Raw genomic sequence first — 27,409 nt, 5'->3', positions numbered from 1 at the left:
CCCATCTGTCCCAGTGTCTGTTAAATGTATCCATGTTCAAGTTCACTGTAAAAGTCAATTTCTCCATTTTGTCCAATGTTCTGTCCCCATCATGCTTGTCATTGCCTTTTTTGCTGCAGCCAAACACGTATTCCACAGGTATCCATTCATCCTCTCCATCGCATGAGTCTTAAATCCGAGGTACATTGTTTTGAAGTCAAATGGAATATCAGAGTTGAAGACAATCCGCATAGCAGCGCCTCATCGATCTCAGACCAGTATTTGTGAATAACAGTCCCATAACACATGGTAATGATGAGCCACTTGACATCCACATTTTCCCCACAGTTTGTAGATCCCTGTGAGTAATAAGCACTTTCACATGGTGTTATAAAGAAACAAGATACATTTTACTCACAGAATTCCTTCCAAACATGTGAATTTGTGGTTCTCACTTGAGATATTTCCCATTCGCCATCTGTCAAAACAAAATTCTGTTCTCTCTCATTTATTTTTTAACATAATTAGTACTTTGACTAAGGGACGAGGAAACACTGTTATAACATGGTAAAGCTAAGAAAAGTCAATTTCGCATAATGTGTCCTTTTAAATCTGATTTTAAGAGCATGTCAGAGTTGAACCTTGTGTTTATTTTATTAGTAATTGTGTATTATTGTATTAGTTATTGTAATTTCCCAAATGTTACTTGACTTTCAATGTTTTAGACTTGTAGTTTTTCTCCTTTGTCCACAAAACCCAACAAAGAGGCCATTCTTTGTACCGTCTCCACACAAAGTACATGATATTGTGTTTGTTCTAATTCACTCTGATATCTATACTCCACTTCTGTTTTCTAAACCCTTTTGTCCCCAAATACCCGCACTGTCCCGAGCTGAACCCCCCTGTCCCGGGACAAGATCCTCCTCATCGACGCACACCCATTCGAGAGCAGCTTTTGTTCCACTAACGGCTCTGAATTATGCCACTTGAATATAAAGGCTAAATCTGTTGAAGTATGCGACTAATTAGCTTCACTAATGACAGTTTTATTGCACTTTTTGTCTCACGTCATTGAATGAAGAGAGATATTTTTCTCTTTTGGGGCCTATTTTAGATGCGCCAATGATTCAAAGGAAGACTGATATGATAATTAGGCGCGCATATGCCTCTTCACTGCCAGAAATAAATCATATGCGTAATCGCGTGAAGTGTCCTTTTCATGTAGAGGACGTGTTTGATTTTAGCTGTGTTGATAACAGTCAAATGGGATCGTTGGTGTTGTCGTGTGCACTGTTGACCAGATGGGGGCAACAAAGAGCTGTATATATTTGACATATTTTTATTTACACTGACTCTAAGGCAGCATTAACTTTGTGCACCAGACACAGTGTCCGATAGCACTAGTTTTTCTAGTAAGGAGGTAAAATGTTATTAAATTGAATCTGTTTTGTAGTTTTAATAACCTCTTGTAAAAGCAGAAGTTGCAAAAATGTGACAGCAATAGGCCTAGTTCTTCTGTGTGCCTTGGCTAATTGTCGAATTACATACATCACAAAACTGCACCTTATTTTTTCATAATCATTTTGATCATTACCCTTACTTTTTGTGGTTTTTTTGTACATTCACAGGACTCCAGTATGACAAACATCCGCGTTTTTCATGTAATAAAGTGACATTTCTCCTGCCCAGGTACAGATATATCGTAATCGCAGTTCTTTTGTGTCAAAATGAGACGGTTGCTTTCTGTCTGCGCCTAAATATAGAGCGTTTTTAGTCTTCGCGAACCAGGAAGTAAGGCCAATGCGCCGTTAGCATGCTATTAGCGGTTGGCATTACCGTGTCCGCTCTTGGCCTCTGAGTTAAGTTATGAAACGCATTTATAAAAACCATCGCAGTGACTAAAAAGGATGCTAGGAAAGTGGGAGATAACCGCGGCAAACAGTTTGGAATGAACCAGTTCTGTTTTCCGTGTTTTTATGGCAGTAAAAATCAGCTACAGCACCTTTAAAGTGTTCCAACCATTCAAATAATGAGGCCTTTTATTGTCCCTGAGTTTACTGATACCTTCCAGCTTCTGCAAATGCAACTTATCTCTTTTTCTTTTCTTTTTTTACCGAGACAGAGCCACGTTTTTATAAGATCACCCGTAAGTCCCTGTTTAAATTTGCTCCTCTCCGTCTGACTGGACTCCGTCTCCTTTGTGGGCGTGCGTTGGCGATAACTCGATTAGCTTCCCTTTGCGGGTGCATGTTGGCGTGAGTGATTGTGATGCATGGCCAAACCTGAAGTTGATTTACTCGCGGACTTCATGAGCTGTCGATCACCGCTATTATTCCCTCAGACTTGATGGACGTTCCGGAGGTCAAAGATCATGCGTCTGTGGTGTTGACCTTGACCTGTGCTTGCTCCTTTCTGAGATATTGGACATTTTGGGGTCTGCCGGTTCAATATGGTGGGTTTCTTTTGACCTAAATGAATGCGTGCTTTACACAGCGGTGGAGGCTGAATTCGGGGCTGTTGTCTGGGGGTTGAGCCAGGATCATGTTCCAGAAGAACCCCCACAAGTCCTCAGAGATTTATGGAGTCCCTTTCCCCCCCAAGAGTTCACCTTAGACGGGGGTCAGGATTGTGAAAGGTGAGTGTTGTACGGTGAATATACTGAAGCGTTTGTGACTATATTGAAGTCTAATGTCAAATACATATGAAAAGAGACCAACTTATAGTATTGTTTTGAATTTGTCTAGATGTTTATGTGAAGAACAGGAACAGGACTGTGTTTTGTCGGAACGTTTTTATAGTTAATGTAATGTTTTTATTTAAAATGATGTTACCTGGACCCTCGGGAGAATGATAAAGATTAATTGGGATCCAATAAAGTAGTTCACCTAAACCCTCTTGGAAGCCTGGATTTATTATATACACGTACCCAATTTTGTCTCATGCCAATGCTTTGTTAGATACACAGTCAGGACTTTTCCTTCTACATATTTGGGAGAAAATTATTTAAAGGGCACCTACTATTATGCAAAATTAGCTTTTAACCTGGTGTTTTTTCATCATATTCTTACTCAAAGTCTTATTTTTATGTTTGAGTAATCTGTATTGTTCTGTATAGGCAGCTTGAGTTCTTGGAAAATTCCTGTTTTCACCTACCCCCTATCCCCACCCACATCCTTATACTTTTAAATGAAAACTCCAAGTGATACATGTACGGTTCCAAAATATAATGTAGACACTTTTCAGAAATAGAAACACCTCAATGACAAACCGCTGCTTGTTGCGGTGAGATGTCAGATGCCGTTTCACATCAACATCGCATTGTAAAAATGGTGATCTTCTTATGTTGCAGTTTAATATTAAGTTCCAGACAAAAAGCATAATACTGTATGTCTCATCTAACTCGTTCAGCAGAAAAAAAATCTACAGTACTAGGTTAAGTTCTTGATCCTTCATAAACAAATACCGTATTTGCCAGACTATACGTCGCACCTTTTTTCATAGTTTTGGCCGGGGTGCGACTTATACTTGTATTTGTACTTATATACTTATACTCTGGAGCGACTTATATGTGATATTATTTGTTATATTTGCAACCACATTTCATACTCCAGTGCGACTTTTATGTTTGTTTTTTTCTCTATTATGCATTTTTTGGCTGGTGCGACTTATACTCCAGTGCGACTTATATATGTTTTTTTTTCTTCTCTATTGTACATTTTTTGGCTGGTGCGACTTATACTCCGGTGCGACTTATAGTCCAGAAAATACGGTATATATTCAAAAATGGAAGCAAATTGTAAAAGTTCCAACACTTTTAATGAGCAGGTACTTTCACGGGGGGCAAATAATGTTACTCTTGAACAGATTCGACTCGGCAGTATAGTAGTAGCTGCTGTAATACTTTCTACTTCAATTTTTTCTCTCATTTTCAACCCATATAATTCTTCCTGACTCCGGAGCACTTTAAGTTGAAGTACTTTTCTTCAGTCATGTTTTCGTCCACGTCTAACTTCGCCCAGCTGTGTGCCCTGTTCCAAATTCTTCTCTCTCCTGTCTCTGGTGGTGGGGGGTAGTGGCAATTATTAAAGCTACAAATTACCCACAAAGAGCGCCTCCCGATGGCTGTGATGGCAAGCAGATGGCAACAACCACAGGTCCTCCCCCCCACCATGCGCACCCCTCTCTTGGACCCCCCAAAAACCCCTCATACGAAGCCCAATTTGCATTTCATGAGCTGTAATTGCGTCTATTGCCCTGCTCAGCACCGGCTCCCCGATTTTGTGCTTGTCACCGCTGCAGCCCTGAAAGGGGTCGTGATAGATTAAGGCGGACCTTCTGTTTGCATCCCACGTATTGTGTTCCAGGAATTAGAAATATTATCTTGCGGTTGTCGCGCGCCTTAAAGGACGAGGGGGACTCTGGGGCGAGGGTGACACTGGGTGGGACAGGACAAGACGGGATTAATGAGAAAGTGATTATGTCGAAAGCTTGTTTTTGACCCAAGTCTCGTATTTACATAATAACTGTGTCGCCACTGGTGGGAAATGTAGTCTTTTTGTCCTCTTTCTATATCTGGTATTACTGATGTTATTATTTGAATAACTTATTTATTTATTTATTTTTAGATTAGACTAAAAAACTATAAATTAATAAAAATAAATTGTTAAAAAGTGCACCATGGATAGTGATAATGATGCACTATGGTAGTAGTTCACTTTAAGTACCGTATTTTCCGGACTATAAGTCGCACCTTTTTTTATAGTTTTGGCCGAGGTGCGACTTATACTTATATTTATACTTATATACTCATACTTATACCTATACCTATACTCTGGAGCAACTTCTATGTAATATTATTTGTTATTTTCACACTTGCAACTGCATTTCATACTCCAGTGCGACTTAAATATGTTTTTTTCCTTCTCTATTATGCATTTTTTGGCTGATGCGACTTCGGTGCGACTTATAGTCCAGAAAATACGGTACTAATAAACGCTGGGAACCGCTAAACATGGGCTACTATCACGCCCAAAGTAAACACTGAAATGGTCCAATTATTATTTGATTTGGTGATTGCTGTCCAAGTAAGTACTCATAAAAAATGTAAAATTAATAAGCAGTAATATGGTGAAGTAAAGGATACTGACCTCTGCCTACAGGCCATAACAAACCTCGAGGTAAATATACCATTAATATTTGACATTGGCTTTCCACAGCAAGTTTGAAAGCTTGAGCTAATCAGATATCAGACCAGTAATTGTTTTTTAAAATCTGTGTTAAGAACTTTTTTAACTACTTAGCTGAATTTAAAATGGTCACATTATGGAGGTTTGCCGCTGCCGTGCCTTTAAAATCTTAATAGCATAATTTCTGAAAGTAAATATGAACTTTACTTGTGGAACCACAGCGGGCTTTGAGTGTTGAGACTTTATGAAGCTCTTTTAACTGTAAAAACACACGCACACTGCCGGTTGTTACAGACAATATTCTAGACTCAATATAATAGTCGTAGACAGACACGTCTAATATTGACAAATACGTCTAGTTATGTGTCTTATTTATTGTTATTTAATTGGTATTGAAACCAGTTATGCATAAAAAACTCATCTGAAATGTCCATTCACTTCGCCCCAATCATCTAACCATTGTGTGTCTTTCAAAATTAAAGTCTTTAATCAAAAGTGGAAAAGTCTTTTGTCTCTGCTCTGATGCATTTTGCCATTAAAAAACCTTGCAATAAATCTAAATGGAGGGAAATTAATTAGTTCGACTGAAGGCTAATGGTGAGGAGCGATCATTTGTCACATGGTGTGGGTTTATGCTAATCTGATGCTAATGCCAGAGAATCTGTCCTTGCCAACAAGCTAACTATCAGACAGGGTTAATGCTCTGCTCCAGATAATGGGTTAAAGCTACAGCTGGCCTGAGGCTACAGATTTATAATTAATAAACAAGAAAATAATTATAAATGTTGCAATTGTTGTATGTATTTATTACATTTATATTAACTTTTGAACACAATATTTTATTTAGACAGACTGTAATGCTTTAATCATTTTGTAGCAGTTAATCTACATAATTATTAGCCTAATTATACATCAAAGTAGGTAAACAAGTGTATTAATTGAAGTATTTCATTCATCTTGAGCACTGAGCTTGTATTGACCTTATTTCCTGGTCTACATTTATCCAAAATAATAGTTAATTTGGCAAAACACATTCTTAGCATCACCTAACTATAACCAAATTAAAGCTTCTATGACTCTATGATAACGTATTATATATATGTTTAATGTACAACAACACAGTATATATTCCTAGCAGCATGTGATGAACACATTTAGCCACAAAGGGGCAGTGTTCACCAAAAAACAAAACATGTCTTTGCATTTCCTGTTGCAGTTTCTCTGTGTATCCAGCAGATGGCAGTAAAGATTGCTCTTGGGCTGAATCAATTATCAATATTTTTTAGATTTCTTTTATTCAATTTTTTTAAAACAAAAACAAAAATTATAAAAATGTACATTAAAAAAACATAAAATCATGCACATATCACGTATAATATATGAATGATTGTTTAACCTGGCCATAACTGTGCAGCGGTGTCCCCAGCTGACCCAGGGCAGATATGTCCGGAGGCGAGGCTGTGGGAGGCTGTGACCTATGAGTCCCGCCACAAGAATGTCTCTTTCTGAGGACTCTTTCATCTTTCATCTATGAACATTTAACACTAATTAGTTTAGACTAGAAGCTGTTTATCAAAGCATTGTGTTGACTCAAGTAGGGAAAGCTATCATCACAGTCAACCCTAACCTAATACAGCCAACGTCATAAATCACTCTTTTATGCTATCATTCTGATCTCGTTGTATATATATTGTATTTAAATCCATTTTACTCTACACATTTCATTCTGCATGCCATTATTTTACTATTATTATACTGCATTGTTGTATGTTGCACCTTAGTTTGTGAACTGTTCGCTGACAATGGCAATAAAACTGACTCTGATTCAAAAAAAGTAATATTCCAGCAATGTTCACTTCTGATTTGCAATTTTCCTCTTGCCTTTCATCTGAAAAATTCAAATTCAAACAGTCCAATTTACATAATTTGTCCTTCCTAAGAATCAAACTCATTGCCAAAATACTGGGAATGCTAGTGAACTACTGGTGGCAGTTTCATGCGCACTAAAAACCTAATTATTGTGAGAATTTTGGAGTAATAAGATGATTAAAATGGTGTGTAAACATTGTAATACAGCTTACATATTTTGTCCTTAGTTTGCATGGTTCACTTTTGACCCATCTAAACAAACAAAAGATATACTTGACTTTTTTACATTCAAATTGCTACTTTAGTTGCAAATAAGTAACCAAATAAAGTACCATTCATTCACGGTGGTGGTAAGAAACATCCTTTAATGGTTAAACTTAACGTCGCATTGATATTATTGAGAGCATTTGGTACATGTAAACACAACACAAACTGAACAAGTGGGCAGTTTTCATTAGAGCTGACGACACATCTCTTCTAACTGGACCCGCCGAGTATCATGCCAACACATCTACTACAAAATACAACTGTCACGGAGTCGCCATCGGGATCTCCGCTCTGTTTATTTCAATGGCGCTCGACGATCCGAAACACGAGCCGCGTGTTCGGGATCGCTCGTGTCCCGAGAGGCCCATGCGCTGCTCGTAACCTTAGTCTGTTTTGGCATTTGCAAAAGCATTTCTCGCTGCGCTTAAATCTCTCAGCGCTGACAGGAGAATGCGACAGTGTCATTCAGGTGCGGCCCTGGCATTTCCATGTATTAGAAGAATAAGAATAATAAGAGATCACAGCAATGAAATTTGATTTCAGGCAAAAGTTAGCCACCAGCAACGCTAACGGTGCACTTTTTCCTCCGCATTATGGCATTAAACGCATCCATCTCCGTGGAGACAAGCAGGCGAACGTACCAGGCCGAGTTACAGGTCGGGTCTACGGAGAGGTGACCGAGCTTGGAGTAGAATACGTGTTATTTGGGCGTTAAAAATAAAAACATGTGATTGAATCGATGCAAGTTTAATGCCATACTGCGAAACATTGCAGGCAAAGCAACGGCATCTCCATGGAGACGAGCAGGTGGCCACAAAAGCGTTGCATAGTGCATCTTTTAAAACTGTTGCAATTTGTTTTTCTTTAATTTTGAAACCGTGACTGTATTAGCAGGTTTCCAAAATAAATAAAAACTAAATATCAGGCCTTCAAAATAAAACAATGACGCCGCGATCTCTTATTTTCCCCAGAGCTTGGCAAATATTGCAAATCCCCATTTTACAACAAGACATTTAGACATCTTAGTGCGTTAGTTGATTGGCAGCCGTTGGAAACACATGGGTGAAGCTGAGGAATAGTGATCATAGTTTTATTGGGTGAAAGTTAAACATCGACATATAAACAGTGAACTTTACAGTAGAAGAAACACACGGGCCAGAGACTGCATCACGTCAAACTTCAAGTATGTTAAAACAAATAGTTGCTTGATTCCTGCAGTTCTGTGCCCTTAATAATACTTTGTAAGAGTCTCTATATTCTGGTATGGCTTTCAACTTGAATGCCCCCTAGAGTTAATTTTTTGGTATAGCCTAGTGATAGTTAGCCCAAATCAAAATTATTATTATTATCATATTATGTTTTCAAATCTATTCCGACATTTGCTATAATACTGATATTAATAGCTACTACATAACTACTACGGTATTGGTAAAGACGGCTAAAGTGTTAAGTAATATTATAATGAAAGAATTGCACTTGTCTGATTTAAATGAATGGCGAAGCGGCAGTAACTCTGTTGTAGTGATAGGAATGATAAAACATAGCACCATTTTGTTGAAAATTATTTAAAAAAAAATAAAAAAAAAACTCACAAGCCCTTCAAATCAGCTATGCCAGAAACAACTAGTTCTTGTCATGCATTTTGGTTATTGAGTACAGTAATATCTTTTTCACTTTTTGGCAAAAAAAAAAAAAAAGAAAGCATCAAATTATTTTATCGTTACAAATAAAACACAGAGGCACTTAATCAGCTAAAACAAAGCTCATACATCAGTATCAGAGCAACACAAAACTATGTACATATATGTAAAAAGTGTTATAAATAGGTCTTAAACCATAGATACTATTTACATCCTTCATCGTTGGGTTTTGGAGATGGTTTCCATGGTGAATCTGATAAACCCCCCTGTCTGTGATGTCACCGTTCAAACAGCCAATGGCGCGAGAGCCTGAAACAAGCGCGCGGGGTCACGTGTCGTGTTGGATTTGGGTCGTGTGCAAACTCGGTCGACTCATTCTCGCTTCCTTAAGACGACGTAGATGATTCCGCTGATCAGCGCCAGAGGGAACGCCACCCAGGCCAGGATGTAGGAGTACCCGAAGGAGTCTCCGGGAGGCACCCACTCCGGACTCATCACCGTGTAGATGATGGCGCCGCTCATCACGAACAGGCCTGCAAAAAGAGACGCAAAAACTGTTATACGGTAGTTCACTAGCCACACGCCACAACAGTGGAATATGAACAAATGTTTATTGATAATAGTGAAGATGGATCAATGATGGATCGATGAGAGCTGGGATAGGCCAGTATGAATAGGGCTTCTGGGTAATTAGATGTAGTTAAAGAGTGGAGGCGTGGTTGCTGAAGGAGTAAGAGGTTGAGGCGTGGTCCAGCTCCTGAACCTAAGTTAACGATCAACATCTTCAACATGGGTTCGATTCCCGGACCAGACCAACATCACATGATCTCTCTGGGTGGAGTCTGCATGTTCTCCCCGTGTTACCGTGGGTTCTCGCCGGGTTCTCTGGCTCCTCCCACCGTCCAAAGACATGCATGTGGCAAAATTGGTGACTCTAAATTGGCCCTAGTGAATGAATGTGAGAGTGAATGGTTGTCTGTAATGTCTCTGTGTTGACCATGCGACGAGTTGGCCACTGTCCAGGGAGTACCCCGCCTAAGGCCCGAAGTCACTGGGAGAGGCTCCAGTCACCCGCGACCCCGAAAGGGAACAAGCGGTAGAAAATGGATGGATGGATGGATGGATCTTCAACTACATATAAACTGAAAGTGATGGCGTTCGTTGAGGATTCTGGATAAGGGTATTTAAAGGGAATAAACTGGGCAGCCGACTTCGAACGGCTTACAATGGGTTTATAAAATGCCAATGTCGAGTCATGAAAATAAACTCAAGCTTTGGCGCTTGTATCGGGGATGATAAAGCCGACTTGGTGTATTTCTAATGACTTGATGAGGTCAGATCTGAGTATGCAGATTCGTCTCGAGCAGCAAAATGAAGCGACATAAACTTAACCAGGAAGTCTTCATTTCTTTCCTTCATCCAGTTGCTAACTCTCAATCACAAGTCTTCTTCTTTTGTCATTTTTCTACTTTAGCTTCATGATGCGGTCCAATCTCAGCCGCCACAGCGCAACCATCAAACTCTTTTACGTCTTACTTTTTTTCTTTTGTCAGACAATCTTTTCTACAGAAAGTGGAACAAATCTCCAGCAACGTCTTGTCTCTCCTTGTTCAATTGTGGTTAGAATAATGGAATTTCTAATCACCATTAATCAAATTTTAGCATCAAATTCCGTACAAAATCGCTCAACATTTTGTTTTAATTAGAGTCCTTTTGTTTCCTGCAGTAAGACCCAAGAAATCGTTCTATCGAAGGCATTCTGCGTGCCCCGCTCTGCCCACCTCCCGGTCCGTGACAGGGCACTATCTCTGTCCAGCCCCTACTCAGTGAGACATCTGACATTTGGACTCGGCCGCTGGCGGTGGGCCCAGTATTTGGTGGGCATCAGTGCGCCAGGCAACGTGCGAGCACAATGCGGAGCACGGACCCGGGAGGTGGCGGGGCGGAGCGGGTGGTGGGGGGGCTGCCAACGCCACACAATGGACTGGCAAAGGGCACATGGCAGAGCAGACAAACGCAGCTCTAAGCCATTAGTAACTGGCTCAGACTCTCCTAATTTAATCGTCTGCCACAGAGGATGCACTGTGGGCTTCACTCTGACTCCGGCTTTGTGTCGGGAGCGGCGTCTGAAAGCTATTTTTTATTCACTGTTTCTAGGCATGTGTTTTTTTACTATTAACTCCACAACTGAGTACATGTTTCCACCTTGGTACTGTTAATTTGCAGTCTTTCTTTTTACCCTTTTATTTGTTTATTTGAAAATTACATTATTCCTTGTAAGTAATATCTTGATTTTGACCTGCATTTGAATAATATTTATAAAGTTATATCTACTCTTATCTTATAATTCACATGCAATGGTATTTATCTATTTATTTATTTATTTGTCTATGGGAGTTTTTATTATTTATAGGAGATCTTCTACTGAAAGTGTTTTTCCTATAAGTGATCTGTTCTTCTGTATCTACCTCTGTATCTACCTGCGTTGCACCAATGAAATTTCCCCATGTGGGACAATAAAGGAATATCTTATCTTATAATTAAATGCTTGCAACAATCTTTGTATTATCTTTTATTTATATTATATTATATTTCATATTTATTTCATATTATATTTTTGGATTATCACTAAATTTACGGTACATATTTGCTCAAAAATATAAAATGTAAAGGCTTTTTGAGCAATAAACACTAAAAACAGCAATAACTCATAAAAGTAATTTGATAGCTTCAAACTGTCAAAAATATATTGTGGCGATTTACAAGTCCTACTGTGCTTATTAAATATGATTCAAATATCTTGTGTACTTTTTATAGAACTCATAAAACAACTGTTCATGGTCTGAAAGAGCGTTTCGAGCAATAAAAACCTAAAAACCCAAAACTCTAAAACCTAATTTAAGAGTTTCAAACTTTAAAATGTGTTATGGATTGATTTACAATTCCTACTTGGTCAGGAAATATGGTTAAAAATTATAAACTATGTCCAGCAGTCGGTAAATATATGAACTCACTGCACACAACCACATTTGCATCTCAAAGCTTTTCTCATTTAGTCATTTAATCTTAATCGGAGACGACAGTGACATTCGAGTCTGATTCTAATGCGTATTGAATGGACTTACTGGCTAGGATCTGGAAGGCTCCGGTGAGGAAGAAGCGGCCCCCCTTCTGCAGAGTGAAGAGCTGACAGAAGAACAGGAAGAGGGCCAGGACGCTGAAGATGATGGAGAGGATCATGACGGCTTGGACCGCCTGGATCCACTCTGCACACGGACACAAACAAGACAGCGATCAATACCAATAGCAATACCATTAGCATTAGTCGTAACAATAGACCAGTTCAGGACTTCATATGTAAACATACGGATGTGGCCTAAAGAGGAGGACTAGCGAGAGCAAACTAATCGATGAGTTTAGTATCGTTGCTGACTGAATTATAGTAAACAGTAAGGGTCCCATTGCAATGCCTTGAGGTACGCCAAATTTATCACGTGTTATACATAACATGTATCGTATTTTCCGGAGTATAAGTCGCACCAGCCAAAAAATGCAGAAAAAAACATGTATAAGTTGCACTGGAGTATGAAATGCGGTTGAAAGTTTGAAAATAACAAATATTATCACATAGATGTCGCTCCGGAGTATAAGTATATAAGTATAAATATAAGTATAAGTCGCACCCCGGCCAAAACTATGAAAAAAAACGTTGACTTATAATCCGGAAAATATGGTAAATTATGAGTTTAGTATTGTGTTTGACTGTATTATAGTAAACAGTAAGGGTCCCATTGCAATGCCTTGAGGTACGCCAAATTTATCACGTTATACAAAACATGTACCGTATTTTCCGGGCTATAAGTCGCACCGGAGTATAAGTCTCACCAGTCAAAAAATGCATTGAAAGTGTGAAAATAACAAATAATATCACATATAAGTCGCTCCGGAGTATAAGTATAAGTATATAAGTATAATAATAAGTATAAGTCGCACTCCGGCCAAAACCATGAAAAACTTATAGTCCGGAAAATATGATAATTGATGAGTTTAGTATTGTGTTTGACTGTATTATAGTAAACAGTAAGGGTCCCAGTAAGGGTTGCAATGCCTTGAGGTACACCAAACTTATCACAAAACATGTATATATTAATTACATTTGAATCATATAAACATGTACCATAAATATGCAGAAACTATTTGAAAGTAAACTACTCAGTAAGTGACAGAGACCAAACAATAAAGAGTAAATCTCTAAATAGGAATAAAAACAATGCTTCAGACATGCTTTCTTCTGGGAGCGTATAATGGGTTTCATAACATGCGGATATCTTATTGCTAAAAGCCCTGTGCCCCCTTTTACTGCCGGCCCCATGACTGAAACGCTCCGTATTGATCGCCACTGCTAGTCTTTCCAAGGCCCCGGCCATTAACCCATTACCACACCTGTATCGACTAGGAGCCGTCCGTCTAACTGTTTATCTTCCTCCAGTGTCTATCTTTGTATCGTGGAGCTGTGTTTTATGGCGACTGGATCAGTCTAGGCCTCATTTGTAACGCCATGCCAGGAATCCTTGGATTTCTAAGCAGAGGCTATTTCTTGTGTATGGGTTAGGCGCGCTCGGGTTTCATTCGCGCTCTGTCCATCGCCTCCTCCAATGACTTTGTATCTGTGTTTTCGACTTGTTTTCCAGGAGCCGTTCGCGCCAAACGTCATCCGCGCCGTCTACTTTTGCGACTTGAACCACTACAGATGATGCTTGCTTAAACCATTATGTCTATAAAACCATCGTCACCTTAAACGCCGGACATCAACTCAATTGCAAAATGTGTTTTTTTACGACGGAGTATAAGGGCCAACCAAGAAAAAAGAAATGTACTGCACTACGAGAATAAAGTCATTAATTCATTTAAAAAAATACGTTAATTAATGAGAAAAAAGTTGAAGTCAGAAAAAAGTCAGTCAGAAAAAAATCGTAAATTAATGACAATAAACTCTACTATATAACGAGAAAAAAGTAATTAAATAACGAGAAAAAAGTAATTTAATAACGAGAAAAAAGTAATTTAATAACGAGAAAAAAGTCATTTAATAACGAGAAAAAAGTCCTTAATTAATTACTTTATTCTTGTAGTGCCCCGCATTTTTTTTTTTTGGTTGCCCCTTATACTCCGTCGTACCGCATGACTTAGACCAGGCATGTCCAAACTAGGGCCCGGGGGCCAAATGCGGCCCTCAGACCGATTTTTTTGGCCCTCCAGCTTCCTACTATGTCGGCCCAAACAACAAAAAGTAGTACTTTTTACTGTGAAATTGGTAAAATTCAGGCATATTGATGTTATACAAACCTAATATTAATGTTCCAGGTCTAATTGAAGGTTGTGGAGGCTCATCGCAATTACGTCAAATGCAAAATTTCGAATGATTCACTTTGTCATTCAACAAATTCAACATTGTCAAGTTTGTGGCCCTCTGCCCCGTTTAAGTTTCAAAATGCGGCCCTTTGTGAAAAAAGTTTGGACACCCCTGACTTAGACACAGTAAATAATTTATCATAACTTTACCTTAAGTATTCTTTTCAACTCGTTTTACCTCACTGTACACAGCGCTAACTTCATTTACATTCTTTTGTTTGTTCTTCTCAAGTTTAATTGGTAGCTATTGCCTATCCAAGCAACGTTGTATGCTATAGGCGGATGCACGCTGCACACTCTGCACGGATTAGCCTCGTGTTTTATGACCAGGTTGAGGGTGCAATCCTTGAATTAGACATGTGATCTTGAGTAATCTAGCATTCTTCCTACCATCCAGCATCGTGAAATCTGCAGATGACGTTTAGATTCGAACAAAACCTTAATAAATATCGTGACATCGCGGCGTATACAACATAAAGACAATATGCAGCCATTTCTGGTTGCCGCGGTAGCCTGCGAAAGCTAACAATTCTGCCACTTCATCTCCTAAACTGCTGGAAAATCGACGCCCTTCTTGATTTTTCAACAGCCAGTTTGTATTACCTCGCGGCGACCTTTACTTTAATTTGGAAACATAAGACGTTCCTTCGATTGAACCAACCGGCGGAAAGTTACAGCTTATTATGAATCTTTCCGACAAACAATTCGATCATTATAAGGCCGTGTTACGCAATAGCTGTTGATAACATTATGACTGATGGGCAAAATGTTCCGCTCCGCCTTCACCTCGACACAAATCATCGCTGGCTTGTGATAAACACATCTTGTCCGTCTTCCTTCCTCCGTCGCCGCTGTCGTAGTAAGAAAAACAGTGGCGTGAGGTATTTCCTGGACCCGGGTTCAAAATGTGGCACGCTCGCTACAGTTTACACCAATGACATAATGTGCCGTTGCGGCGTTACTTGGCGACGACGAGAGATGCGAGGCCATGCGCTTTCCAAACAAGGAAATCTACTTTAGGGGCCAATTCAGTTTAGATCCCGATGAGTGCGTATCTGGCGATGAAGTTAATTTGGTAATGCAGTTTCCTGGGTAAGAAGATGTTAAAATGCGAGTCCAGCATGTGATTATTTACTACAATCCCGCCTAACCCAATATATTTAGTTTCAATGACAAAAGAGGAAATGAAAACCAAATGTCTCTAAAAATAAAGCCCATGATTCAGCATACAGCGCAAGCACATGACAAAAATGTTGAATTTGACGATCTTTCCTACGAATGAATCCCAAATGCTTCTTTCTCTGAATTATGTGACTATGGAATGCATCGGGTGATGTAAGGTCTCTTTAATTTAGGGGTCAAAATTCAACTTTGAACATCTCTCAATGTTGGGGAAAATTGAGAAGACGGCAGAAGAGAAGCTTTGAAGCGATCCAAAATCAATGTGCAAATCGCAGCACATTAGGGGGTCGGATGATAGTGATACAGCAGTTTCAATGACTGAAGGTCATTTGGGAATCATACATCTTCCCATAGATGTCCACAAATTGCAATTAGGTGATAAAATCGCCTATAAATCGCGGAATTGAACGTGAAAAAAACAGTACAAACAGGAAATGGAACAACTCAATCAGCATCCTAAAATCTTCTTTGAGGTGTGACGACATAAAATTAAGCTCTATACTGAGAAAAGTACAACTAAAGTACTTAATTCTATTCTCTCCCAAGGCAACAGCAAATATGGAACATTTACAGTTCTCACAAAACCAACCACACCAGAATGTCCAACAGGAATGTACACAAGCCTCTGTTATTGACCATCTCTGCAGAGCCCTGGGGGAGCACAGGCACGCTTCTCTTAAATAAACGACGAGTCATTACAGAAAGAAAGCTGGTCAAACGAGTGGCGAGGCTGCATTGGCCCCCAGGACCTTACAGAGGGCCCGGGAGCTGCTGCTGTTCTGTCAAAACACACACACACGCACAGCCAGGCTCATTCTCCACCTGTGACATCACCCTCACCACAGCGGCCACTCTGAGCTGTTTCGGGGGATTTTATATTCATATTAAAATGCCGGAGCCTTAAAATAGCACATGAAAGGGGTATTTACGCGGCACGATTTGCGTCTTATACTTTTGGGACTCTCTTAGTGAAAGTAATGTGAGCAAAAGTGGTCAACCGTGCATGTGTAGGGTGAATTATGAGCCGTTAAAGCAGTAGTAAGTAGTGATATTAATGCTCGTATTCTTCTAATTTCACTTGGAATACTCTCATTTTTGCACCTCCCGTAAACACGCGTATTATTGTGTGGCATTTAGGCATTTCCAATCCCATCTACTCCGGGTTTAAAATACTCGTGCAGCTGCCGCCTTGAACTGTCCTAATGATCCCTGAGCACTATTCTCTGACTCTGGGCGTGACCCTGCGCTATGCCCCGCGCGAGGTGGCCCAAGGTCCCTCCACACGGATGCACAACTTTAAATACTACAGTTTCCAACACCAGAAGCAGCAGCGACAGCGGCAGGAGCAGCAGCAGCACCGGCCCCACCCCGAATAGCCCCGTCTACAACACACTGGCCCTCAATATATGGACATAGCACCGTGACTATTTATACAGCCACGGCCTATCAGCTCTGACAGTACCACATTCTCTGCCCTAGATGGCACCACGCTCCCGGAGGACACGGGACACACCCACATTACAAGCAGTTTTGCAGTTTTTTTTAATTTTTTTTTTAAAGACCTTAAGGGATCCACTTTCATCTGGCATTTCGCGCAACAATGTTGAGTAGTAAGGCGGACTACAAACGTCGCAAAGGACTACAAATCCCAGAGCAAAGCTTCACGTTAATGCAGATATTCATTTGTGTGTTATTTATGTATGTTTTTTTGACTTACCTCCAGTTGAAGCAGGAGCACAGTTGATCGAGGAGCAATTTTGCCAAAGGTCCGAGGTTCCAAACTCGCCCGTTGACCATACCTGACAACGACAACCATATATAAACACAATTAAATCCAGAAAATGCAACAAAAACATCACTTAAAAGTAAAGCTCAACACCCCATAATAATTTAAAAAAGCAAATGAACCTCACAGCGATCCCACAAGTCAATCCCACAGCGCACATCGGTGAAAATTGTGACGTTATCACCCGTTTTTTGAATAAAATTTGCAAAAAGTGCACGTTATACTTACGCTGACAATAGTGGACACAAACAGGAGCACGAGGGCAGCGATGTGCAGGAAGATGATTCCCAGTAGTAGCAGCAGCATCTTTACGCAGCGTCTGGACAGAAGCAAGAGTCAAGGCGGTGCGCTCTGTGCGGGTGCGCCCGGGGTAATGCGGGTGCGCGTTTTTTTTGGGGGGGGGCCCCTGCTGGTGGGACTCATGGGCGTGTCACGTCAAAACGGGACGAAAAGCGGGCCCCCGGGGATGAGCTACGCGCGCTTTTATATTTATATATTTATACACACAGCTGCTTATTTTAGTCTGTGGAATGTTTGCGCTGGTTTGGGATCGTTGTAGTCGCGTTTTTGCAGCTTGTGTTTGTGAATGACACAAGTGGAAAATGTGAATGTTGTGCAAATAATAATTATGACAAGCGCGCGTCACGTCATGCGTCACCAAAACACGGACGAATTGAATAAAAACAATAACGCGATTTGTCTAATTAGGCTTTAACATTTAACGCGACAAGCATGAATAAAACACTGCGTAATTATTATTATTATTATTATTATAACGCGTTTCAAGTAGTAATTCTCTTCCATCCATGACAGCTTTTCCCTGCTTCTCCTGCGCATTAACTGTTGAAGTTTGTCAAAAGAGGAAAGTGCACTTACTTGTTGCTCGCAGCAGTAATTTCCACACAAAAAATGGATAAACGCGGGACAAAAGTTTCCCTAAAGTCCAGTGGCAGCGGTGTATCCTCAGTGCACGGTGCGCAGAGTCCGACTGAGGGCACAGATTGATGCCAGTGGCTGTTATAAACGCTCTCATTTTGGGAGATCTACGCCCCGTGTGCGTCGTGACGTCACGCACTGGCCCTCAGTCACAGTTCCCGATATAGACGTGAAGTGCGTGAAGGCGCGTGGTTGCCGTGGTTACCCGACTTGTTTGATGTGATGGCTAGACTTGGTAATGTTAGAGTCAATAAAGAAGAAAACATTTGGGATGAATTACTTTTTGTTTGAATGTTGTTGTTTAGGAGGATTACAGGGTTAATAATGTCTTCTTTTTTAATATACTTTTGTTTGTTCGTTTATAAAGACCTACTTCTGTCAAGGTAAAAAATAATTATATTTTTTAATTTAATTGTAAGTTAAATTTAAACACTTATCTTCAAGTTATTTTGACCAACAAGTTATATCAAAAAATAGATCTTTTTATAGCTTACAAATATCTACACTGACGGGACAAGAGGTATCCAAGCTTTGTGAATCAAGGCCAACTTATTGAAATGTATGATATGGATTGAAATGAGTAAATCAATACACTGAATCACTGTTATTGGTGCATTAAACAGACGTTTGACTGAACCTCACTTTTATTTGGATTTATGACCTAAATGTTGGGTCTGCCTTGCACCAAAATGGTTGTTTTGAGGTTATGATGGCGGATCTTTTTAAACTTGCTGTGGAATTTACTTGAAGGTTCAAGGTTGTATTTCTTATAATTACTAATAAAGTACATTTTAGTAATTTGGGCCAATGAGGGCTGTATTTCCCCCTGGACCACCCTTTGGACACCCCTGGCCTGTGGTATGTGGACTTATTTTTGACCATTTTACCAACTTAGATAGTTTTTAATGCATCTTAATTGCGTGATGACTCTTTAACCACATGTCGTTACAGAAATAGACTTTATTTCCCCGTTGTCATGGCAACCAACCCATTGTTACCATAATGAGTTACACTTCCTGCTCTATAGCACACCGACTCCTTAAACACATTGCGTATCAGGACTCAATGTGGTGAGTGTGATTTTTCCCTGTGAAGCGAGCCTTTTGTTGTCTTGGCGATAGGAAACACAAACACAGCGACGAAGCCGGGCTCTCCCCAGGCCGCTCATGCCCCCAAACCCCACGTGACTGACCAGCAGCCCACGTGTGAAAGTGTGAGGAACGAGAATGTCAGGTTCAGAGGGACGGAGAGAGAGAGAAAGACGACGGGAGAAGAGAAAGAGGGCGAGGGAGCGGGAGGGAGCGCGTCAGGGGCTCTCCTCTGTTTGACATGACTCACTTCCACAGGCAGTAATGGGACATCCCACCCTGGAGCGAGCGGGCCCATGTTGCTAAATGTTAAATATACAAGTGTGACCTGTGGGAGCGGTGTCAATGGGATTCCTGTGAAGGGAGGAAAGGAAGCAGTGAATATGTTTTATCATTCTTTCCACAGAGCTGTGGTCAGGCGGTGTTGAAAGTTTACTCGGCAAAATATTGGGACACGAATAGTGAACTATATTGGGGAAATGAGTAGTGCAAAATTCAGTGTTTAGTGCAATTTTGTTCTATGAAATCAGACCACTTTAGCTCTTTGGTTTGTCAGAGGTTTGTACTGTACCTCAAGGCGTCGCGAGAGACTTTTAACCTGTTACCACCCACCTATTTTCGCCCTGTGCACAATGGTTGGACATACCCAAATGGCATTGCTTATTAAAAGAGGATCTTATGTTCCACATGCAAGTGTGATGCATCATTAGAAAGCTTAGGCCTTCTAGTTTCTGCAGATGTGCACATGAACACTGTCAGGGCTTCAGAACTTACACTACAGAGGCCCAAACATAAACAAAACATCCTTTTTTAGTCTCGCCTGAATATTGTCAATTTGTAATGGTCCTGAGCATGACATACTTCATTGTGTGCATATGCTGTTCACTGCACATGCTGTTTATCTTGTTATGACAACAACTGTGTAAAGTTTCAGATCTCTAGGAACAGGCATTTTGGTGCTGTTGACCTTTTTGTATCAAAAAGTATATTCGGAACAAGTGATCCAAATATGTGCCAACTGTGCCAAACTGTTTTATTACAATTTTAGCTCCTCTATGATCATAAAACATACATTTTGATGTTTTGTAGGCCACTAATAGCAATTATAACCGCTAAAAAACAATATTTGTGAAAATGTGTAAATATGAGTTTACCCATGAATTTCCCATATAGAGGTTAAAAAAAAATATATATATATAATATTTTTATTTTATTTTTGTATTGGTATAATAATACATATATCTAACAAAATGCACGTCCAAAAGGCTAATAAACTCAGAAAACGTTATGCGCAAAATCCTGCCGAGAAATCTGGCTCTTTACAGCCTTACGCACGAGAATACAGAAGATTCTGTGTCAATAAGCCCTTTGTCCCGCCTATCAGTAAAAAGGTCTCCTCATTGGCTAGAATAATATGTCACTCAAAGTCTCCTGCGTGCCTGTTAGCAGAAGCTAAGGGCTAAAAACAAAGATGGACGCGCGCTTCGGAAGCGCCAAATTTTTTTCCTCCGGAGGCTGTAGCAAACAAATCGTGGATGGTCTCATTCTGTAGGAAATAGTCTAAGGAAGAGATCGATGTCAAACACTATCGTATAAGTCAAACAGGTCATTTGTTATGGACGGAGAAATGCGCCGGACAAGCGCATTCTCGTCCGGCGAGAAACGAAGAAAAGTTTGTTTACTTGACAATATCTCGAAATCGGATAACTTCAGGAAAAATACAAGTGGATATTGTTTTTCAATGATTCCTTACGGACAGACTGAGTACAAGGATGTACAGAATTAAAGCCGTTTCGTCCGTCATAAACAGCAAACAGGTAGGACATGCGTTTGTAAAAGTTGAGACTTTCTCACAAACTATTGGCAATTGCTTATTGGGGCATATTATTCAATGTAAATCAATGACATATTCGTTTTGTTGAGAAAATAAGCTTTAAAATGATGTATGGTTTGCTGGTATTGACCACGGAAATAAAAGTGATGATGTAAGAGAATATTTGAGATATAGAAAATGTTCGCTGGCGGACAGGTGGGTGGTAACAGGTTTTAAGGTTTTGTTGATTGTAAAGTAATATGTTTCTCCTCTTCTTGAGCTTTTTACCATTCATACAGTATAACTATATTTGACTGAAGTAATCAAGTGATACATTTGTTTTATGCTAAAGGAAGTTCTCTGACAATGGCAATAAACCCCGTTCTGATTGTGATTCTGATCAAATGATACATCTGTGACAAATCTATTTTTCCAGTATTATTCATCTACTTTGATTAGTAGTCATCTATATTATGTAATGACATGTGACACAAAAGTAGCATTTCTAAATCAGTCAAATACATGCAATCACACTAAATAAAGTACATTACCTGACTTTATTGTCGTAAATTAGTAATTCAGTTTTCCCCCCTAGAGTACACTGTAAAAGCAGCAGTTTGTAACAAAATCAGACGCTGTGTCCTGTCTACACCAAATAATAAAGTGTTCTATTTATCATAAACTCTGTAAGTAAGAGCCAGCACAATAATTGACTATGCTTTAGAGGTCCGTCCAAGTTTCTCTCACCCAAAAATCTTCATATTAAGCATGTTTGTAGGAGCTTTTTATGGGAACTAGATTGAAATACATACTTTTGCTTTTGCGGTTTGAAAAATATGCAGCTTTAACATGGGACCAGAGACAAATGCTGACTAATGGTTGACTGTATATCCGACTTTTTGTCAATATAATGTTATTGCCAAGATCTGTAACTGACTAACTATCCTGATATTTGCTGTCGAACCTTTTCTTTTGTGTCCAGTCACGTGAGAGAGAAGTCACTTGACATCAGAAAAACCCTGTCATCATCCCATCACAATCTCTTCACCCCGTCACTCGCACTCCCCTCACGTCTTCATCCCCTCTCAGACCAAGACCTTTAGGTGCTCTTGATCACACGGGTGCCAAGTATGTGCCACTCTCAATCCGAGCACCACTTTGTCTGATACGCTCGTCGCTCCGGTGATAAGTCTTTGTGTTCCACATGGCGCAACAGCCAGAGTTTCACCATCGCAAAAAGCTCCGACAATAATGTGAACTTTGGTCAACTGTAAAAACCTAACATGCCTTTTTAAGAGGTGCTTAAAGGAGCCTTTCCCTCATGCGTCAATATTTGCAAAGGACAGTTTTTATTTGCACCGAGCTGGGAGCTTAACTTTATAGGAGATCTATTTTTTTTATTGTGGTGAGACAGTGACTAATACTACAGCTTCGGTTTGTCGTCCCCTTTTCCTTGTTTCTGTAGTAAATCTCAACTTAGAACATGTGGTATGGCATAAAAATGAATAATGTGCTACTTTCATAATAGTCTTTGTTTGTTGAGGAAATGCACAATAATAATTTGATTATTGCACTTATCTTTGCTGAGCGCTGATTGGTTGACTGGGATGATTGTTAGCCGCAGCTCTACTCGATTCAGATATGTAATCAAAGGCAGTATTGTCCACGCCGAAGCTTTCAAATTACACATCTCCTCCTACCGTGACGCTCTCCAAGCCGCCAAATCTGCCCACCTCTCCACCCTCATCAACAGCTCCCACCGGAGCCCTCGCACCCTGTTCTCCACCGTCAACAAGCTGCTCCAGCCACCGGACATCACTCCACCCTCCTTCCCTGACCTCTGCAACTCTTTCCTCCTTGCCTTCAATGACAAAATTTCCAAAATCAACAGCTCCATGACTGCCGTCTCCATTAACTCCATCACCACCCCCACCCCTGCCCCCCCCTCTCCCTGACCACCCACCCTTCCCTGCCCTCACCACCTTCTCCTCTGTTAACTCCTCTCATATCATAGACCTCATCACCGCTTCCAAAACCACCACCTGCTCTCTCGACCCCCTCCCAACGAATCTAACCAAGGCCTGCCTCCCTGCTCTCATCCCCCATCTCACCACCCTCTTCAACCAGTCTTTATCCCTCGGCCATGTTCCTTCCATCTACAAACTGGCCTCCATCACCCCCATCCTCAAAAAACCCACCCTAGACTCCGCCAACCTCTCCAACTACCGCCCCATCTCCAACCTGCCGTTCCTCTCAAAAACGCTGGAACGCATCGTCGCCGCCCAACTTCACACCCACCTCCAGTCAAACAACCTCTATGAACCCCTCCAATCTGGCTTCCGCCCACTTCACAGCACTGAAACAGCCCTGGTCAAAGTACTCAACGATCTCCTCACCTCAGCAGACTCCGGGGCCCTCAACATCCTGTTACTACTAGACCTCAGCGCAGCCTTTGACACTATAAACCATTCCATCCTCCTACAAAGGCTGCGCCAACTGGGTGTTGAGGGCTCTGCACTCGACTGGCTCACATCCTACCTCACCAACAGGCAAGAGTTCATTTCCCTCTCCGGTCACTCATCCACCCTCTCCCCAGTAACGCAGGGGGTCCCCCAGGGCTCAGTCCTCGGCCCCCTCCTCTTCATCTGCTACATCTTCCCCCTTGGTCACATCCTCCGCCAACTCAACCTGGACTTTCACTGCTACGCTGACGACACCCAGACATACCTCACCACCAAATCCACCCAAAACCCTCCCCTCAGCCACATCGAAACCTGCATCTCTACAATAAAATCATGGCTCACTCTCAACTTCCTCAAACTGAACAGTGACAAAACAGAGCTCCTCCTCATTGGCACCAAATCCACTCTCAATAAAACTGGTCCCTTTTCACTCAGCATCGACACCTCGACCATCACCCCCTCTACCCTGGTACGCAATCTCGGTGTCATCATGGACCCCACCCTCTCCTTCACTCCCCATGTCAGCCACATTGTCAAGACCTCATACTTCCACCTCCGCCGCATCGCCAAAATCCCCGCTGCTGAATCCCTCATCCATGCCTTCATCTCCTCCCGCCTTGACTACTGCAACTCCCTCCTCACTGGCATCTCCTCCCATTCCCTCCACAGACTCCAAATGGTCCAAAACTCCGCTGCCCGCCTCCTCACCCACACCCGGTCCCGTGATCACATCACTCCCGTTCTCCGCTCTCTCCACTGGCTCCCCATCAAGCAGCGCATAAACTTTAAAATACTCCTCCTCACCTTCAAAGCTCTTCACCACCTTGCCCCCCCCTACCTGTCTGACCTCCTCATCCCCCACCGCCCCACCCGAGCTCTCCGATCCTCCTCCTCTCTCACCCTGACTGCACCAACATCCCGACTCAAAAGTTTTGGCGACAGAGCATTCTCCCGAACAGCACCCCGACTCTGGAACTCCCTCCCCCAACCTGTCCGCCACTCTCCCTCACTCACAACATTCAAATCCCGCCTAAAAACATACCTCTTCACCCAAGCCTATGACCTCCCCTACCCCTAGCCTCCTCTACCCCATTGCCTACTCTTCTACCCCCTGTTACATCCCCATCTTTTTCTCTCTACTTCTTCTGTCTTGTTCATTTTATCTGTATATAAATGTGTATTGTACGTGTTGTCCCCCCTGTCTGTAAATACCCCCCCCCTTTTTTTTATTATGTTCAGCGTCTTTGGGTCACTGAAAAGCGCTATATAAATAAAAGTTATTATTATTAATTATTATTATTATTTATTTGGTTTAGTCTAGTTGTGTTTTTCCTATTGTTTTTCCTATGTTTGAAAAAGCTATGAATAAAATGAAAACTGAATAGACACAACGTTATATTCTTGTTTATTCAGTTACGTTTTCTGTGCATTTATAGGTGTAGTATGTACGTTTTCTAGTGAGGGTCCGTCACTTACTTGCTCACTTGGAGATGCCATTGCTTTGTCTTGAATGTTCCACAGTATGACATTAAACCAATCTATGTTGCACTTATTAAATCCCAATTATTGCTAGAAAACACCTTTAAATCATACATTCTTACTGTGAGCTGGATCGCCTCTCCGCAGAACTGACCTCTAACTTGTTCTGATGATGTCACCGACTTGGCTCCTTGTTTAATGCCATACGGTTAAATAAAAAAGAAAGATAGACAATCTCCATGGAGACAAGCACGTGGCAGAATACAGAATATTAGCCTATTTTTTATTCATACATTTAGTTTAATTTACATTTGAATATCGTAGTACACATAATTAAACATACTACCTGTTGTAGCAAGTTCAGACGTGACGCATGCCACTGTCATGGGACCAGAGCTATGGCCCTTGAATGTTGTGCATACAACTTTCTCGGATACCGTAACCCAGTCCACATACCTTACAGTGAAGTGTTAAAGCAGATGTGGATTCCTCAAGAGACGTATCCATCTGTTTGTTTGAGTGAAGCCCAAATCTGTTGCACACAAAGATGAAACATAATTACTACCAAAGTTGTGCTACTAAATGTGTATCAAAAAGGTGCAGTATGTAACTGTTATGGAGAGCAGTCCATCACCTGCTCGTCGCCATGGAGATGTGATTCATTTGCCACAAGAAAGGTTACATAGAGCACCTGTAAATTTCCAATAAAATGTCCTTGTAGATGGATATTTCTTTGCCCTTTTAGGTCAGCAGTAAAAATCATTTGTGGTCTTCCATGTCTTCAAACAACTTACCACATCATACATTTATAATCATACACAGAATTTTGTAATACTTTGTCCAGTCAAAAGAAAGAGGACTTGCCCTCGTGTGTTCACTCCCTGTGTTTGCCCTCGGACTATTTTGCCATCAACACATTTTAATTAGAGCAAATGTAGTGATGACAGCAGAACGCGACGCAGTGCTCTGCCCCTTAAAATTAGCCGTAACGTTCAGTGGCTGTAATATGAGCCACAGAAAGAGCGAGTCAACCAAACAATATGGCCCTGGAGTGAGTGGAAGTGGCCCGGTAATGTTGTTAGCTTATGATTTATTGGAAATATGCTCCAAGTGTTCGTAATGCCTGGCTTGTAGGAAATAATAGTAATAGGTTTTATGTATTTTTAAGATGCGGCAAGATACTGTGCTTCGTAAACACTTTTCCTGAGGCGTATTTCGACTTGAAAGACTTGACAATACAAAGTTGCGAGACTTTATTTCTTGGTCTATTTGTACTTGTTTTGGGTCACGAAATATCAGGAGCTCCGAGCTAAAAACATTGGTAACATTCACGACTGATCAAAGATTAACGGGCCCAAAGCAATACCTTGGGGGACACCTTTACACAAAATCCAAAATCGTCACTGATCAAATAGACTCAAAGTGTTGCCTAAAAAAACTGCTGATTGGAGAAAACGCAAGGTGACAAAATCAAAATAGCTGGAGTCAAAGGTCATGTGGTGGTAAATGCCTCAAGCAGGTTGCCAACAGTATTATTGATGACATTTGGGTAAAATAGACCAGCGTGAGCACATTCATCTATTACACATACTCTACATTTCAACCGCCCTAAGCTTAACCGATGCTTTTTATTGTCCAGGTGAAAGAACATTTAATCGCATTTTCCATAAAGTGGCATCTTACTTGGCCTTTTTTTCTTTTTTTTGACCCCTTTACAACCACATACATATATAAATACATAAATGCTGTTTCAGAAACTGCAATTTCCTGACTGCATTTACGACACAAATGGAAGTATTGTGACTTTCAGGCCAGCTTAGATTTTAAAGTAATATCATTGAAGTGCTTTTTGCGAGAATCTGGGACGTTTCCTTTCTCAATATCCTCCTCCTCCTCTGCCAGGCGCATAAATATTTAAATAATATCAGATTCAATCAACGAGCCTCATGTTCTCCTCCCCGTTCAGTCCACTATGATTCACCAAAATAAAAGTGCAAGATTCTTTCCTGTAATAGCAATACAGTATTGAATGACAAGGACTTTTTTTTAGTTTTTTTTCCCACCACTTAAGAAAATGCAGGAAATAAGTGGTTCTCGATGTGGTCTGGGTGTAGATGCTGGAATGATGACTAATTCTTATGGTTGGCTACTAAGAAGTCAGATGCATTTGGTATTGTGCAGGTTTAGACTGGGATAAGACATGATTTAGTCCTGTCTTAGTTGTAATTTAATGGAGTTTTTGTTGCGATTTGGTTTGTCTCTGGTTTTTTGTAGTTTTTTTGTGAGTTTTTGCTTTTTTTCCAAGTGTTT

At 40.8% G+C, this 27,409-nt stretch overlaps 1 protein-coding gene across 1 annotated transcript; it reads right to left on the bottom strand.

The window, feature by feature from the left end:
- Positions 1 to 7,379: 7,379 nt before the first annotated feature.
- On the bottom strand, positions 7,380 to 18,324 carry pmp22b (peripheral myelin protein 22b). The gene is made up of 5 exons (XM_072456177.1): positions 18,198 to 18,324; positions 17,550 to 17,640; positions 17,253 to 17,334; positions 12,067 to 12,207; positions 7,380 to 9,474 (listed from the first exon to the last, which is right to left on the bottom strand). The coding sequence occupies exons 2-5, from the start codon at positions 17,625 to 17,627 to the stop codon at positions 9,314 to 9,316; spliced, it is 462 nt and encodes a 153-aa protein (XP_072312278.1). The 5' UTR covers positions 17,628 to 17,640; positions 18,198 to 18,324; the 3' UTR covers positions 7,380 to 9,313.
- Between the last annotated feature and the right edge of the window lie 9,085 nt (positions 18,325 to 27,409).

This window comes from Eucyclogobius newberryi, unplaced genomic scaffold (genome assembly GCF_026437365.1).
Source record: "Eucyclogobius newberryi isolate DKJ021-1_F unplaced genomic scaffold, fEucNew1.0.hap1 SCAF_20, whole genome shotgun sequence".
Classification (NCBI taxonomy): domain Eukaryota; kingdom Metazoa; phylum Chordata; class Actinopteri; order Gobiiformes; family Gobiidae; genus Eucyclogobius; species Eucyclogobius newberryi.
The sequence above is the reverse complement of the archived record's forward strand: the minus strand, read 5'-3'. Positions and strand labels throughout refer to the sequence as shown.